General features: G+C 38.8%; 1 protein-coding gene across 1 annotated transcript in view; it reads left to right on the top strand.

The window, feature by feature from the left end:
- LOC140246946 (1,4-alpha-glucan-branching enzyme-like) overlaps positions 1 to 14,923 on the top strand; it is a 31,918-nt gene extending 16,995 nt beyond the window's left edge. Inside the window, exons 8-14 of the mRNA XM_072326262.1 lie at positions 3,731 to 3,858; positions 4,806 to 4,904; positions 6,088 to 6,370; positions 9,229 to 9,413; positions 10,238 to 10,368; positions 13,592 to 13,709; positions 14,415 to 14,923. Of these exons, the coding sequence (XP_072182363.1) occupies positions 3,731 to 3,858; positions 4,806 to 4,904; positions 6,088 to 6,370; positions 9,229 to 9,413; positions 10,238 to 10,368; positions 13,592 to 13,709; positions 14,415 to 14,483 (1,013 nt within the window). The 3' untranslated portion in view covers positions 14,484 to 14,923. The remainder of the gene's footprint in view (positions 1 to 3,730; positions 3,859 to 4,805; positions 4,905 to 6,087; positions 6,371 to 9,228; positions 9,414 to 10,237; positions 10,369 to 13,591; positions 13,710 to 14,414) is intronic.
- Positions 14,924 to 15,254: the final 331 nt, after the last annotated feature.

Below are 15,254 nucleotides of genomic sequence, written 5' to 3'. Positions count from 1 at the left end.
AGAGAGCATCTGTCGAAGACGGCAGAAGTCAGGCAGCAGCAGTACAACAAGAAGGTGAGGGATAGCCCATTGCTCGTGGGAGAGCGAGTTCTGCTGAAAAACCATGATCCCAAACGGCCGAAAAAGATCAACGACAAGTGGAGACAGAGCCCATTTATCATCATAGGGAGGCCAAATCCAGATCAGCCTGTGTACAAAATAGTGCCAGAAACTGGTTCAGGTCCGGAGCGGACGGTACATCGAAACGAGATAAAGCCATGCCAATTTCTGACGGAGGAGCAGGATGAAACAAGTGAAATGGCTCCAAATCGGAAAGACACACCACGTCCCCCACATCACCCTCATCACCCTGTTCCCGCGGATAACACACTACCCAATCCCCCTCTTCTGGCGGTCTGGCAGCCTCCATCATCTAGTGGTCTAACCCAAAATGCAGACGCTGCCTTGCATCCACCCTCTCCCCCAATGCCACAGTCCCCTGATAGGTCTATAGAAGTACCCTCTTCCCAACTCTTGCCGCCATTAGAGCAAAGCCCACAGCCAGAAGTACGGAGATCAGGCAGGTCTACTTTAGGGGTACCACCCATGCGATATACAGCTTCTGACTACATTGTAGAAACAGAGGAAAGACCCATTGTTTTAGGTGTGGAGTGGCTTGCCTCTGGTGTCGCAAGAGCGCAGAAAGAAGGATGTTTTGAGAGTGACACAACTGAAGCTTGGTCTAAAAGCCTAGCCAAGTTAAAGTTGAGGTTGTAATACCATGTATATTATTGTGCTTAAATTGTTATGTGTACGTTTGAAGTTTTCGAACTCACAAGAATAGAGTTTATTACTGTCATCTTTAAGGATGGCACGAAGTACTAACATATTAGTATTTTGATACCGGAATATACAAGTGTATACTGATGAGGTAGATAGCAGGAGATATGATTGTATACCGACTATCATGATTAACATAAATGATGAAAACTATAGTTGTGGTTTACATGCTACACGCATTACACATTCAGTGTGAAAGATGCAACAACACTGATTTGTTTGTTGAATTCTAAATGCAAAAGGAGGAGAGAGTAACTTTGGATTTAATTCATATGTACATCATTACCTGTATACATGATGTCTTTTCAAATTGACCCATCTGACTGTGATGGGATAGGTTTTTGGTAACCCTCCTCTCTCTCACTGTATTGAAATGAATATTGTAAATAATATATTCTGTGTATTGTGTACATTTTGTATATATGTAAATAGCAATGTAAAGAAGATGCATGGTATGCATTATCATCATGACGTGGAAGTCATGATTCCTTTAAAGCAGGGAGGTATGTAAAGTGGTGGAGTAACATGCCCACTTTACTGTATAGATAGTACTGGCGGAAAGCTGGAATATAGTAGCTTTCATACCAAGACATGTAATATAAGTTTATGGAGCAACTTGCCCATTTTAGTGTACATAGAGTTTGTAGAACCAGAAAGCTGGAATCTATTCATTACCACGATACAATAGCTGCTTGGTACACAGTTTATTATATAGTGCCACCACGCAACCTAAAGGTTGAATGAGTTTATGAAACAAAAGAGGTACAGGTACTGCCACCCTACTTGAATAGTGGATTTAGTGGCAATGACTGGACAGTGGCAATGACTGGACAGTGACTTAGAGATAGAAAACCACATAAAAGTGGCTGGTATTGTTCTATGTTACTTTGAAGTTTGCCACCTTGTGATGCCGTACAAAGAACCAGAGTACAGCATGCATGTAGAATTCTTTGTATTAAGTTTCTTTCTCAACCTCCCTCTCTCTCTCCCCTATCTCTCCCTCTGCCTCTTTGTCTCTCTCTCTCTCTCTCCCTTAGCATTCATGGTCAGTTTTTGTATAAAGTTTTTGTATAAAGTTTCTTTGAGAAGGGTTAGTCAGGAAAGCTTGGGTACGATACTAGAGATAAGTATTATGGGATAGTAGGAACAGGAAAGTATATATAGTATATATTGGAGTTGATACTGGTCAGTCTCCCTCCCCAGGGAGGTGGATTCCCACCTCCCTACTCTCCTCCCCAAGCCCTGTGAAGTGGAAGGACGTGTTCCAGTCTCTCCGAAACCGAGCTGTTATACTTAAATGCTTCACTGGAGAAACTCAACCTTTTGCATCTATGCACCAAATTCCGTCCTGACATAACTAAGTCATGTCTATTGTACATCAGTTCAAAGTTGTTAAGATGTTTCGAATGATATTTTATGGACGCTTTGTTGTACATTCGAAACGGTCTGTTATAATTATGTTGGTCGATCTAAGGAGGAGTCAAATGACCACTTAATGTTTTGAGGACCAGACATGCAGCTTTTAGAATGTGCAGCAATCCCGAAGTAACTTTCATTTGGACAAGGACCCCCCCCCCCCCAACTGTATAGATGTTTCGAATGATATTTTATCGACGCTTTACTGGACATTCGAAACGGTCTGTTATATGTTGGTCGACCTAAGGAAGAGTCAAATGACTACTTAGTGTCTTGAGGACCAGACATGCAGCTTTCGGAATGTGCAGCAATCCCGAAGTAACTTTCATTTGGACATGGACCCCCCCCCCCCCAACTGTATGTGTGAGTCAACTCAACGCAGAGATGTCTTCAAGTCATCATTCGCGGCTCCTCTTCACTTCATGAACTGAGCGCTCCAACGAGATTCGCCATCAGTTAGCATGTTAAGTCGAACGCGAGAACTGTATTTGTGAGCATTTTGCGCGAAAATTGAATGGTAGTGCATGACCCAATCCCCTTCATTGAATATCAGAGTGGACTTATATGTGAGTAAATTCTTATCTCGGTCATTTGTATATGTGTAATAACTCTTTTTATTTTTCATGGTTAAAAGAGATCAAACTGGTTGCTCTGATGCCTGACTTTGAATAAATCTCAACACCAACAAGGTGATTAATGTAATCCAATGTGTACCACATTGTCTTTGTCACTGCTTTGACGCCCACATATTTGGTTTGTTTAATGTTTCTGAGAGATATATCCATTTGGATGAAATTATGTATTCGGGGTAAGAATAAGCCATCCTGACAAGTGACTTTATTCTACACACATACACTAACACCCCCCTTACATATACATAGAAAGACTCCCAATGATTTTTACCTTTGAATACGACCACAGATTGATTAAAAATCGATACAAATTCTTCATGTCTTTTTTTTTATGCAGTCTTTTTCATAAATTGATAACAATTCATTCATTCTGACTACCATATGTCTACCTATCTATATATTTGTCAATCAGTCTTTCAGTCAATTAGTCAATCAATTGATCAATCAATTAATGTGAATGTACAGTTCAGCCAGCGATCAAGTTCCCCCTAGATCGCGATCACGGACGATCGGTGATCGCATACGCGATAAGTCGCAATCAATTGATTGTATGCCGAATTGCATTCGTAACGAGCATTGACTAACATTCTGATCGCGACTTATTGCGATCCGGTGCTTGCAAGTAAACACGATCATTTGCTCGCGATAAGGTGGGAACTTGATCTCTGGCTGAACTGTATATCTAAAATCTATTTATCAATTCATCTGTCTATATATCTGTTAAAACATCAATCTACTGTATACATCTGTCTATCAGATAATCATTCTGTCTATCCATTCATCTATGTATCTACCTGGTGGTGTCAATCTATTTATCTTACCATCTATCTATCTCTCTCTTGTTTCATCAATGTTTCCTGTAGGTACTGGTTTTAGTGGAGACTACAGTGATTACTTTGGGCTGGCAGTAGACACTGAGGCCCTCACCTACCTGACTCTAGCCAATCACATGCTACACTCTTTCTACCCAGGCATTGTCACTATAGCAGAGGTAAGTAGAGGTTAACCCTTTGGGGACAGGCTGCTTTCTCTATAACATGCATTTCCCATAGATACCTGTCTGAGTATACTCGGGGGGACAAGTCTTCAATGGGTTAAAGTGGTCCTGTGCTTAGTGGGTTTGGCTTGCTCATCCTAGATTCAAATTCTGCTCTTACATCAAATATATTGCAGGCTTTGCCTTGAAAATATTTGCCTACTGGTTAAACTCTTTATGTGCCACATTCACATGTCCGACTCAGTTGACGGCGTGCCAACTAAGCATATAGGGATTCTGCTCAAATGCTCAAACCCGTCCAAACCTTATATATACCGATGGTATAATACTCTGCATACATTTGAGCCAAAGACAATCATTCCTGCCAAGTTGTATGGCTTGGAGACTGCCTCCAATAACTCTGAGCTCAGTGGAGACCATAAACCAAATGCTCATCTGAAATATTTACTCTCTGTAAAGCTGATACTGTTATCAGAAGCACCAGTTAGTATCAACCTGTTTGATTTAGGTCTTGTTTGGTAAAGTAATGTCTATTTTAACCATAACTGGAGGGCCATGTAAGTTTTGATTCAGGCATGGACATAGGAATGCACCTGCCTCATTGAATCCCACACAAGCATCTCTTCCTCCTTTAATATTTTGGAGGTCCCTCAAGTTAGACACTATGGCTGATTTTGGTTACAGTGTTGGAAAAGTGGGGGCATTTCAGGAAGCATTTGTCACATAGATTATATGTACATATATATATTTTTCTTTCTCGCAAACTATTATAAGCTACTGCAATCCTTGAATCTGATTGGCCGAGAGCAAATTTGTCGGGAAAAAAAAAGGGGAAAAAAAGAAAAAAAGATATGACAAGAGGTTTGCGAAATGCCCGTAAATTGATGTATAGGAAAGGTCAATGCACTCTCACCCTGAGGTCTGTCTGTGCCTGTGTGTAGGAAGTGTCTGGGATGCCAGCCCTCTGTAGGCCAGTGGAAGAAGGAGGAAATGGATTTGACTTCAGGCTTGGTATGGCTATTCCTGACAAGTGGATCAAGGTTTGTCAAGACTGCCCTCTACTGGTGACCATGTGCATATAATAATAATAATAATAATAATAATAATGATAATATAATAAAATAAACAATTTCTTATGTAGCGCATTTCAGACATGAAAAGAATTTCAGTGTGCCTTAGAAACAAACAAATTATTCTACAATACAAAATATAACAACAAAAATTACTATTTAACAAACACAATATATTACTCTACAATAACTATTTCTTAACCCGTTGAGGACGGTTTGATTTTGCTACAACACGCATTTCCCATAGACACCTGCCCGAGTATACTGGGGACTCGTCCTCAACGGGTTAAACATACATGAAAAGTGCGGCAATTATCAAATCATAGGCACTTTTACTGAGATAACGAGTCATTTATTTGTGTAGATAAGTTTTTGTTTGATATTGTTGTAAGAGACCAGAGGACAATTCTTTTTGGTCTACACTGTATGCATTGAATGTTAGAAAGAAAAAGGCTCAAATTCCCGAAAATTATTTCTCCCCCTTACTCAAGGTAAAAATATGACAAAGCAACCAAGGACCTTCAAAGAGAATTTTTATTGTGAAATCATGTGTAAAACCAGAAATAAGTACTGACAATATTGCAAGTGAGTTTTTGAGAGTACTAAATTCGCAAAATTTGATCCAGTTCAGTGATTTTATCATTGACAAAACTGACTGTAATTTTGATGAAGAGAAAACATGCTCACTGAGCATCTAGTCAAGATAAAATAACAGACTTTCTCAAATTTTCAAATCTTATTCTTAAATCAATGATTATATATGATGACAAAGCTCTATTTAAGCTCATAATTACATTCAACACAGTAGGTCATTGAGTGTTATCACATTCCATTCAACACGGTAGGTCATTGAGTGTTATCACATTCCATTCAACACGGTAGATCATTGAGTGTTATCACATTCCATTCAACACGGTAGGTCATCGAGTGTTATCACATTCCATTCAACACGGTAGGTCATCGAGTGTTATCACATTCCATTCAACACGGTAGGTCATCGAGTGTTATCACATTCCATTCAACACGGTAGGTCATCGAGTGTTATCACATTCCATTCAACACGGTAGGTCATCGAGTGTTATCACATTCCATTCAACACGGTAGGTCATTGAGTGTTATCACATCTCTCCTCTCATTCTCGCTGCTCGTGTAGTTACTCAAGGAGTACAAAGATGAAGACTGGAACATAGGAAACATCGTCTGGACCCTCATCAACCGTCGCCATAGCGAGAGGACGATAGCCTATGCTGAGAGTCATGACCAAGCTTTAGTTGGAGATAAGACCATCGCTTTCTGGCTAATGGACAAAGAGATGTATACCAACATGTCGGTTCTTACTCCACAGACAGACATCATCGATAGAGGCATTGCTCTACATAAATGTATTCGACTCATCACTCATGCCCTAGGAGGGGAAGCATGGCTAAACTTTATGGGTGAGTGGAATTACTGTAAAAGTAGATAGTTTCATGCGACTAATTTTTTGCACTTGGTCAAGTAAAAAGGGTTTTGTGTGTTTTTAATTCCGTTGAAGTAAGACATCAGCATCTGGAACATAAGGCAAGCAAAAATATTCGCATGCTTATATTTTCACACTAGTTTCTGGTTTGCGTGAAATAGGTGAAAATTTCAACTTTTACAGTACTCTGTCTCTCATGAGAACCTCCAGCAATATTTCTTGCTTCAAACTTCATGAAGTGGGCTAGACAGTGATGGGCAAAATTAACTTGCGCAAACAAAAACTGACCTTACTTTTGAATCATATGTGACCCGCTACAACAAAAAGGTCCTAAAGTCGCGCACGGTCGAAGCCGTGAAAATCGAGTTTGAAGTCAGAGCATCATAATTGGTCAAAATGTACGATTTTCTGATTTTGACATATTATTTGAGTCTGACATGTCTTCTATCATCTGTTGAAATTTTGAAGCAAAATGATGACAGGAAAGTCCAAAAAATAGCGTTTTTCTGGGCCATGTTTTTGGCGTTTCAACCAAGCAGAAACCGGTTCGAAAATTTGGATTGAGCGCCACATACAGGCTCCGCCCCTAACAACGACCGGAGTGATCTCATTGGTCAGTTTGCTGCTTGCCGCTAACCGAAGCGTGAAGCTCGCACACTGCTAAGTCGACTGGTGCGTGCAGGCGGGGTGCGCTATGCCCAGCCGCTTCTCCTGGCATCCTGGTCACTGATTGGTCGGTGAGGAGACCGCCGACGCTGTGCTTGAATGAGCATTTCCGGGGTTGCTAGGGTTTACCTTCCGGAGGTGAAAACTGACTACGTGCCCTTTGATCGCGATTGCGTCGCAAAGAAAACTTTTAGGGCGCTTTTCTCGAAACAGTGATTTCCCATACGTCTCGACATGCTCTCTTTTAAACATCGATATCTCCGCACCCGATTATTTTCATAAGACGTGTTATATATCAATTTAAAGCAGAAAGATTAGGGAATTTTGTCATGCAATTTTCAAATAATCGACCGCACCCGACTTTAGGATCATTTTGTTGTAGCGGGTCACATATTGGCAACAACAATTCATGTACTTACAGTACATGAATTGTTGTTGCCAATATGATTCAAAAGTAAGGTCAGTTTTTGTTTGCGCAAGTTTATTTTGCCCATCACTGTCTAGCCCACTGTCTAGCCCACTTCATAAGGAATGTTTCCTTGCATTTTAATTTAGCAAATTTGGCGAGAGCTGAGATTCGCAGAATTAAAATGCATGCTAGATATTTCGTTTACACTACTGTACATTGAATGTTAGAGGCAACAGGTGCCTATTGGAAATGGGTGTCATTGAAAAAAAAAAAATAGCTCGTCCTCAATAAGTGATAACTTCAGACCACTGTCTTTGAATATGCTGGCCCAAAGTCACAAATGTAGTTTAACCCTAAAAGGGCTGGGGGGGGGGGGGGGAGGGGCAGAATCCCCCTCAATGTTTCGCGCTATACACGTAATTCTGTAGCACGAGAAGGCCTCGTCGCGAGGCTTCTTGACTTACTAGTAGTCTGTTCAAGTCTCGCGCAACTTTTGAGACCAAATTTGCAACGTCCGCGCATACTTTTGCGAAGCCACACCCATTTTTGTAACGGAATGTCGCCCCAAAAAGGGCACAATTTTGTGATTTTGTGTATATTTCCTATGGAAAACAGTGCTCTGTCATGAAAGTCATAGAAACCTGATTATCTTTACAATTAATCACTTTCGTCGATTAATTTTATGTTAATTATGGTAGAAAAGTGGTCAGTGACAATTTCCAATAAAAAAAAGAAAAAACAAAAGTTGAAAAACAAAAAAATACATACGAAATTTTGAAAACAATAAAAATACATAAGAATTGAAATGAGTTTTGGAAGTTTTTGTGATGTACAATTGTTGAATATGCTTAAAACAGATTTACAGATCAAAAATTAGACTCTCAATGCTTTAATTAGGCTAAAATATGATCTTGAGCTTAATTTGATTAATTAATTAAAATTAGAAATTGATTGTTTCAAAAAATCTTATGACACAATCTTGTAGATTATGACGTGGGTCTCTCGCATGCAAAATTTTTAGGGTTAAGCTTAGACTGTGGTCTGAAATAAACATGAAATAGGTGTACCTTTGACATGCGCATATCACATGTGTTTGTTTGTGGACGTCTGTTGCCGTACGCAGTATGTAAGTCACATTTACACAAAAAAGATTTGCATAGACCATGTTCTAAATCTAAACCACCTTTGTAAATTCGGCCCTGATATTTCTCAGATGTAGAAGGCTGCTCTCATGTTAAGCCGCGTTAAAACCATGTTCCCGGCAATCACTGCAACCCCATTTCAGGCCACCATGGACAAAAAAGGATGAACTTGAAACAACGCGGTGAGACGGGATAGGCAAACGCGACAGGCCATGATTGCCATGGATGCCATGTCAGATTTTTAGATTGTAAACAAATTTTTCTGGCAGTCCAGGTGCTAATCAGGAATCTGGTATGCAGTGATAAAATAGGGTGAACGTAACGAAATGGAGCGGCACATAATAGGCCGTAACAAAACTGGGAGGCTGTCTGTAGCGGGACGCAACTGAAAACATTGATAGTCTAGCCTGACCAGATGCCATGAGAACAGCGTTTGATAGCTCTATATGTTCACTAGGGTACGGACTGGAATGAACAAGACTAGAATGAGAAGAGGGGAAAACAGGAGAATGTCTCATCTACCCACGGCGCACTACGTTTTGGGCAAATGGGGCTGCCCTAACTGCCAGGAACATGGTGTAAATGCAGCCTAAATTGTATCGCTGATATTTTTAATAGGGAATGAGTTTGGTCACCCTGAGTGGCTGGACTTTCCTCGGCCAGGAAATAACAACAGCTACCACTATGCCAGGAGACAGTGGCATCTTGCTGATGACAATCTCTTGAGGTATCGATTCCTGAACAACTTTGACCGAGCTATGAACAGTCTGGATGACAAGTTCCACTGGTTGTCGAGTCCTCAGGTGAGTCTCCAACTCGGACCTCTACAGCTTTTTCTGTTTCTACCTCTACTCCTTATGTGCCTGAGGCTTTTATATAAAGCAGGTATTGTCTTTATAACTCCCTCTTGTCTTGATATGGTAGTATTGACCACTGATGATGACTGACCACTGATGATGATTGACCACTGATGATTGACCACTGATGATGATTGACCACTGATGATGATTGACCACTGATGAATGATTTAGTCCTCAATGGATATTACTCAAACATTGGATATTACAAGGAAATAAACAGCAAATATGTTAGAAGTATGCCAAAAACATACGTATCACAGGATGCGTGTGCAACTGAAACATATTAGCAAAGAATATCACATACACATATAACCCTGCATGACAAAACTTTTAAAAAGTTGCCATTTGAGGTAAGGGCAGATTTTGAAAGAGCAGACTTGAAGCTTCAAAATTATGTAACCCTCAATAATAATGGAATTCACTAACCTCTCTAAATAATAGAAAGAAAGTACACATTCTTCAAGAATTTTCTTATGCTTTGAACATTTCTCAAGAGATAACTGTATAAGAAATTATCGTTATTATCGTTATCATTTTTATTATTATTATTATTATTATTATTATTATTATTATTATTATTGTTTTGAGAAGAACAAGAAGAAGTGTTAGTTGTAGTATAATAACTGTCATTGTTATTATCATTATTATTATCATTATTATTATCATTATTACGATTACCACTATTACTATCAGTATTATGATCATTGGGCCCCCTATGATAATTATCATCCATGTAAATCGTTAATGTGTGTTGTGTTTCTGTCCAGGCCTACATCAGCTGTAAACACGAGGATGACAAGGTGGTAGTCTTTGAGAGAGCCAGACTTCTCTTCCTCTTCAACTTCCATTACACCAAGAGTTTCCCTGACTACCGGGTGGGCGTGGGTTTGCCTGGAAAGTATCCTTTGTCACCTCTGTGACTTTAAAGACCTTTGTGACCCTTTTGACTGCTTTGACCTCTCTGACCTTTGAAACATATTTGACCTTGTGACACTTTTGACCCTTGTGATATTTGAGACCTTGAGACCTTGAGATATCTGTGACAATCTGTGACATTTGTAAGCTTGAGACTTTATGACCTCTGACCTTTCAGATGTTTTTGACCTTTGTGACCTTTGAGACCCTTAAACCATTGAGACCTCTTTGACTTTTGTGACTTATGTGACCTTTGAGACTTTTCCGACTTTTGTGACCTTAACCCTATTCTAACTGGGGGGGGGGGTCAAATTGACCCCCCCCCTCGACGTTTCGCGCCATGATTCCGCAACGCGCAAAGATTTTGCCGCGTCGTTTCATGACTTTTTTCATTGAAGTCTCCCGCATATTTTGAGACCAAATTTGCGACGTCCGGGTACACCGTTCTGAAGTTATGCAATGTTTTGCATATGCATGTCAACCCCAAAACCGCTCAAATTCATGATTTCGTGTGCAAATCCAATGCAAACTGTGTTTTTTTGTTTAATTGATATAAATTAGATTATTTCAACTTTTAACCATTGAAATGAATCAATTCTAATGTAGATAAGTTTGAAAAAGTGCCTCCAACAAATTTTGGCAAAAAAACGATAGAAAACAAAAGATCGAAAAAACAATAAAATACATAAGAAATTAACAAAACAATAAAAAACAAAAGAAAATGATTTTGATTGCGCTATTTTTTTACAAGAAAATTGTTTGATGTGTCTTGAGGAACTCTGACACAAAAATTTAATAATCCTTCAGTCTTTTTGATGGAGTTATAGGTGAAAATATGATTTCATGCATTAATTTGCATAATTAATTTATTAAAAAATATGAAATCAACATTTTTCTATTGTAAAACCATGTAATCTTGTAGTTGACATCCGGCTCTATGTTCAGGCAAAATTTTGCGGCGATCGCGCGATCAGCGGCCGAGATCTGAAGGGGGGGTCAAATTGACCCCCCCCCCCCCCCAGTAAAAACTTGGTCTCAAATAGCCCAGTTAGAATAGGGTTAAAGGGATCGTATAGTTTTGGTTGAGACCTAATTTCAGGTTTCAAACATTTTTTTCGTGAGATAATGAGGAACTTTTAATGAAATATGAAAGAGCTTGTAATTCCATGAGGAATTCAACATCTATTTGATGAAGATTGGTTTTGAAATGGCTGAGATATCCAAAACAGCGATTCTAATTGAGTGTGGGACCCACCTTTTATTACGATCGTTTTTTTTTTTACTTTGTTTTTGGATGTTTCAGTCATTCCAAAGATAATCATTTCTGGCCTTTCTGACCTTTGTAACCTTTGACAACTCTGACCTTTATGACCTTGGTGACTGCTGTAATATTCATGGTTTGGCAGCATTAACCAGCATACTGGGATGCAATAAATGATTCAGCTTTAGATGGGATTGATTTTTTTATTTCTCCGGCTGTATTTATTGATGATTCATTTAAATGAATGTCCATGATAATTGAATCTCTATGCTAGAGTAGAAGCTTAGCTGCATTGGAACTTTATGTAAAATTAATGTTGAACTTTTGATCACAATACAAAATATTTACCTTTGGAATTTTCAGCCGTCAACACTACAGCTTCATCAGCAAGATGACCCATATTTTCCTGATGCATGCTGCAGCATTGACAACTGAAAACTCCAGATGTATATGTGACCGGCTACAACAAAAGGATCTTAAAGTCGCTGACGGCTGAGCCGAGAAAAATCAAGTTTGAAGTCACATGATCAAAATTGGTCAAAACAATCGGATTTCTATTTTTTGCATAATTTTGTAGTCTAATGTTTTGTCTATCATCTGCCGAAATTTCGAAGCTAAATGATCAAACAAAAGGCAAGAAATTAGTGTTTTTCTGGGCCACGATTTTTTGACTTTTCGCCTAACGGAAACGTGTCCGAAGATTTGGATTTAGCACCGCAACGTGACTCCGCCCCTAGCAATGAGGGAGTGATCTTATTGGTCAGTGTGTGGCATCCTGATTACTGATTGATTGTGCGCAGACCGCTGGTGCTAATCTTGAATGAACATTGCGGAGGTCGCTAGGAGCCTGCCTTCTATTGTCAAGTGGTGAAAACTGTCTCACCTCCCCTTGATCATGATAGCGTCGGAAGGAAAGCTTTGAAGGCGTTTTTCTTGTATCTCTGATTTCCTCAACCACTTCACCTGTGCTAATAAAATCATCGATATCTCCGCAACCGAGTACTTTTTTATGAGTTGTGTTATATGGAATTAAAGTAGAAGAGTTGAGGAATAACGTGATGTCATTTTCAGAAAATTGTCCTCCCCCGACTTTTGGATCCTTATGTTGTAGCAGGTCACATATTTTTTATCGAAATCAAAAGTTCAGAACCGATTTCAGATTCTCTTCCCTGTTTTGAATGGACTTTGATTGGAAGAGTAAAATTGTGCACACCAAATAGTAAAAGATTCATTACATTTGGACCAAAAAAAAAAAAGAAGAAGAGAAATTAACTTCTGAAGTTTCATTGGATTCATGGAAGATGCAGGATTAATCAAAATCACCAAGATGATCGAGACCAAGGCTGTGAGAGCAGTCCTATATAAACAATTCTAGTCTCCATCAATTCAACAACTTAAATTTTTACCATGATAAAGCATTAATGTTTAGTCACTTGAACTCCGGAACAATTAAATGTGAAGTAAGTTCTTCTTGAGTGTATATCACAGAAGAGAATTACGTGTAGATTAGTATGCATGTAAGAAGGAGACCAAGTTACAGGTCATGACATCAACACTTTGTCTAATTTGCATATGACTGAAAGTGATATCATTAGCCTGGGAAAACTGTTGACGTCCGTGAACAGTCTGTTTGATTGCTAGATTAAAATGGGACTTTCAGTGTACTGTTCATTTCGTATTACAGTGCTTAGAAACTCAGACGTACATTCGGATTCTTTTTCACCTAAACAGTGATGACTTACAGTTCTGATGAGAGGGAAAAAGAACTGGGAAAAAAAAAGATGGACTTCAATTTCAGTAGATCCCTGATGTCTAACTTTCTTTTTTTCTCACAAAATATTCTTGTTACTGACTTACTCTTTATAGGGGTTTGTAGTAATAGAGCCATTAAGAATGATATCTTTGAGTGGAAAGGACGTTTCATTCCTTTAACAATCATCACCAGATACAAGCTAGTCTTGAATTCAGACTCAGAGGAGTTTGGGGGCCACAATAGACTGGACCAATCAACGGATTATTTCACGTCAGACCAAGGCTTTGCAAACAGGGAACATTCACTACAGGTAAGGTTCAACTTACACTCAAGTGTACCTTGTGAAGTCTGTCTAGGTACTAAGGATGAAGAACTCCCAAATGATGATAGCTTGAAGCCAGCCTGTATTTTCCTCAAGGAATGTTTCATTTGACTGTACATTGTAGGTAGACATGATACTGTAGCTCCCTTTCTGTCATGACTTTATTCTCGGACCCCATGGAAGAACAGAATCATGATATTTTGTTAATTAATCTGAAATGGGCAATCCATCTATTTTGTAATCTTTCTGTAATTCATGCATGATTTATGTAGTGTTTTGTTTAGTTTTTTATGTGAAACGGAGAATAAATAAACAAGTGTTATTGTATTATAGGCCTACAGGTTATATTTAATTTTATTTATCAGTTTTTGCAACTTTTTCTGTGTACATAATTTCACAGCGAAATTGCAAACCAATATGTGGGATGTATTGGCTAGTAATGTGAAATATATAAATATAATTGCAAACACTGAACACACAATTAGAGAAAGTGAAATACATATGCCAGGTCCACGATAAGTGAGGGCTTTATATGCTAATAATATCCTGGGATTATTTAAGTGAATATTTTTGCATGTCTACAAAAAACAGTGGAATGTTATAATGAGAAAGCAAATTGACACTCGCAGAGTTCTGATAGTAAGATATTCTTGTGCTGGTCTGAAATGAGACTACACCCTTGTTAACCCACAGGTGTACATCCCAAGCCGTGTAGCTCTTGTCTTGGCACTGGAAGAAGACATCGTCAGGCTGGGAGTGTGAGATTGTCTGCTGCCCTCTAGTGTTGAATGGTGAGATAGTAGCAGGCTGGACTGCTGGGATAGAATTGTCTATAGTCAACCTTGGTAATCACGATATTTATGGACAACAACACAATGAATTTTTTCGCTGAAATTTTCTCAGTCAGATTCTGTTGAGTGCAGATCATGGAATTAGAAGAAATGCATGGAACAACTTTCAAGATTGTCACCAATATTTTGACTGTGTTACTGTGTTGATAGATTGCCTCTTAATTCACTGTCCATAATATTCTCAGTCATCCATAGACTTTGTCCTGTAGTCATCAAGGCATTGTAGCAATGAGTATGAATTTTAATCAACATTTTGATGTCAGTCTTATTGGTTGTGAACCAGACATGATCCAAAAATCTTGAGAACTCTTATTTTATCTCTAATGACCAAGTTCAATTCAGGAATACATATAAAGAAAACTAATCTTGAGTGTATCTATTCATATATCATAACTTCTTATTACCACTGTGTGCACAATGTAGTAAGAGTAGGCATTGTGATTGTTTTGTTTTTGTCTATTGTTTTGTGCATAAATAGTTACGCACAGCTGTTCTCTTATCACAGATGTCCCATAAGCTCTGTGTGCGCAATGTAATAAGAATAACAGTGGGAATTTCAGAGGAAGTATTTTATGGGAGAAATATTTGTGAACTGTTCCATGCACAAACATTAAGTAACTTATATACTCTATACCTCTACCATAAAGCTGCAAAGAAAGGCATAACATATGTGACCTACTAC

Source organism: Diadema setosum, chromosome 3 (genome assembly GCF_964275005.1).
Source record: "Diadema setosum chromosome 3, eeDiaSeto1, whole genome shotgun sequence".
Taxonomy (NCBI): Eukaryota; Metazoa; Echinodermata; class Echinoidea; order Diadematoida; family Diadematidae; genus Diadema; species Diadema setosum.
Note: the sequence above shows the minus strand (reverse complement) of the source record. Positions and strands in the feature narration are given on the sequence as shown.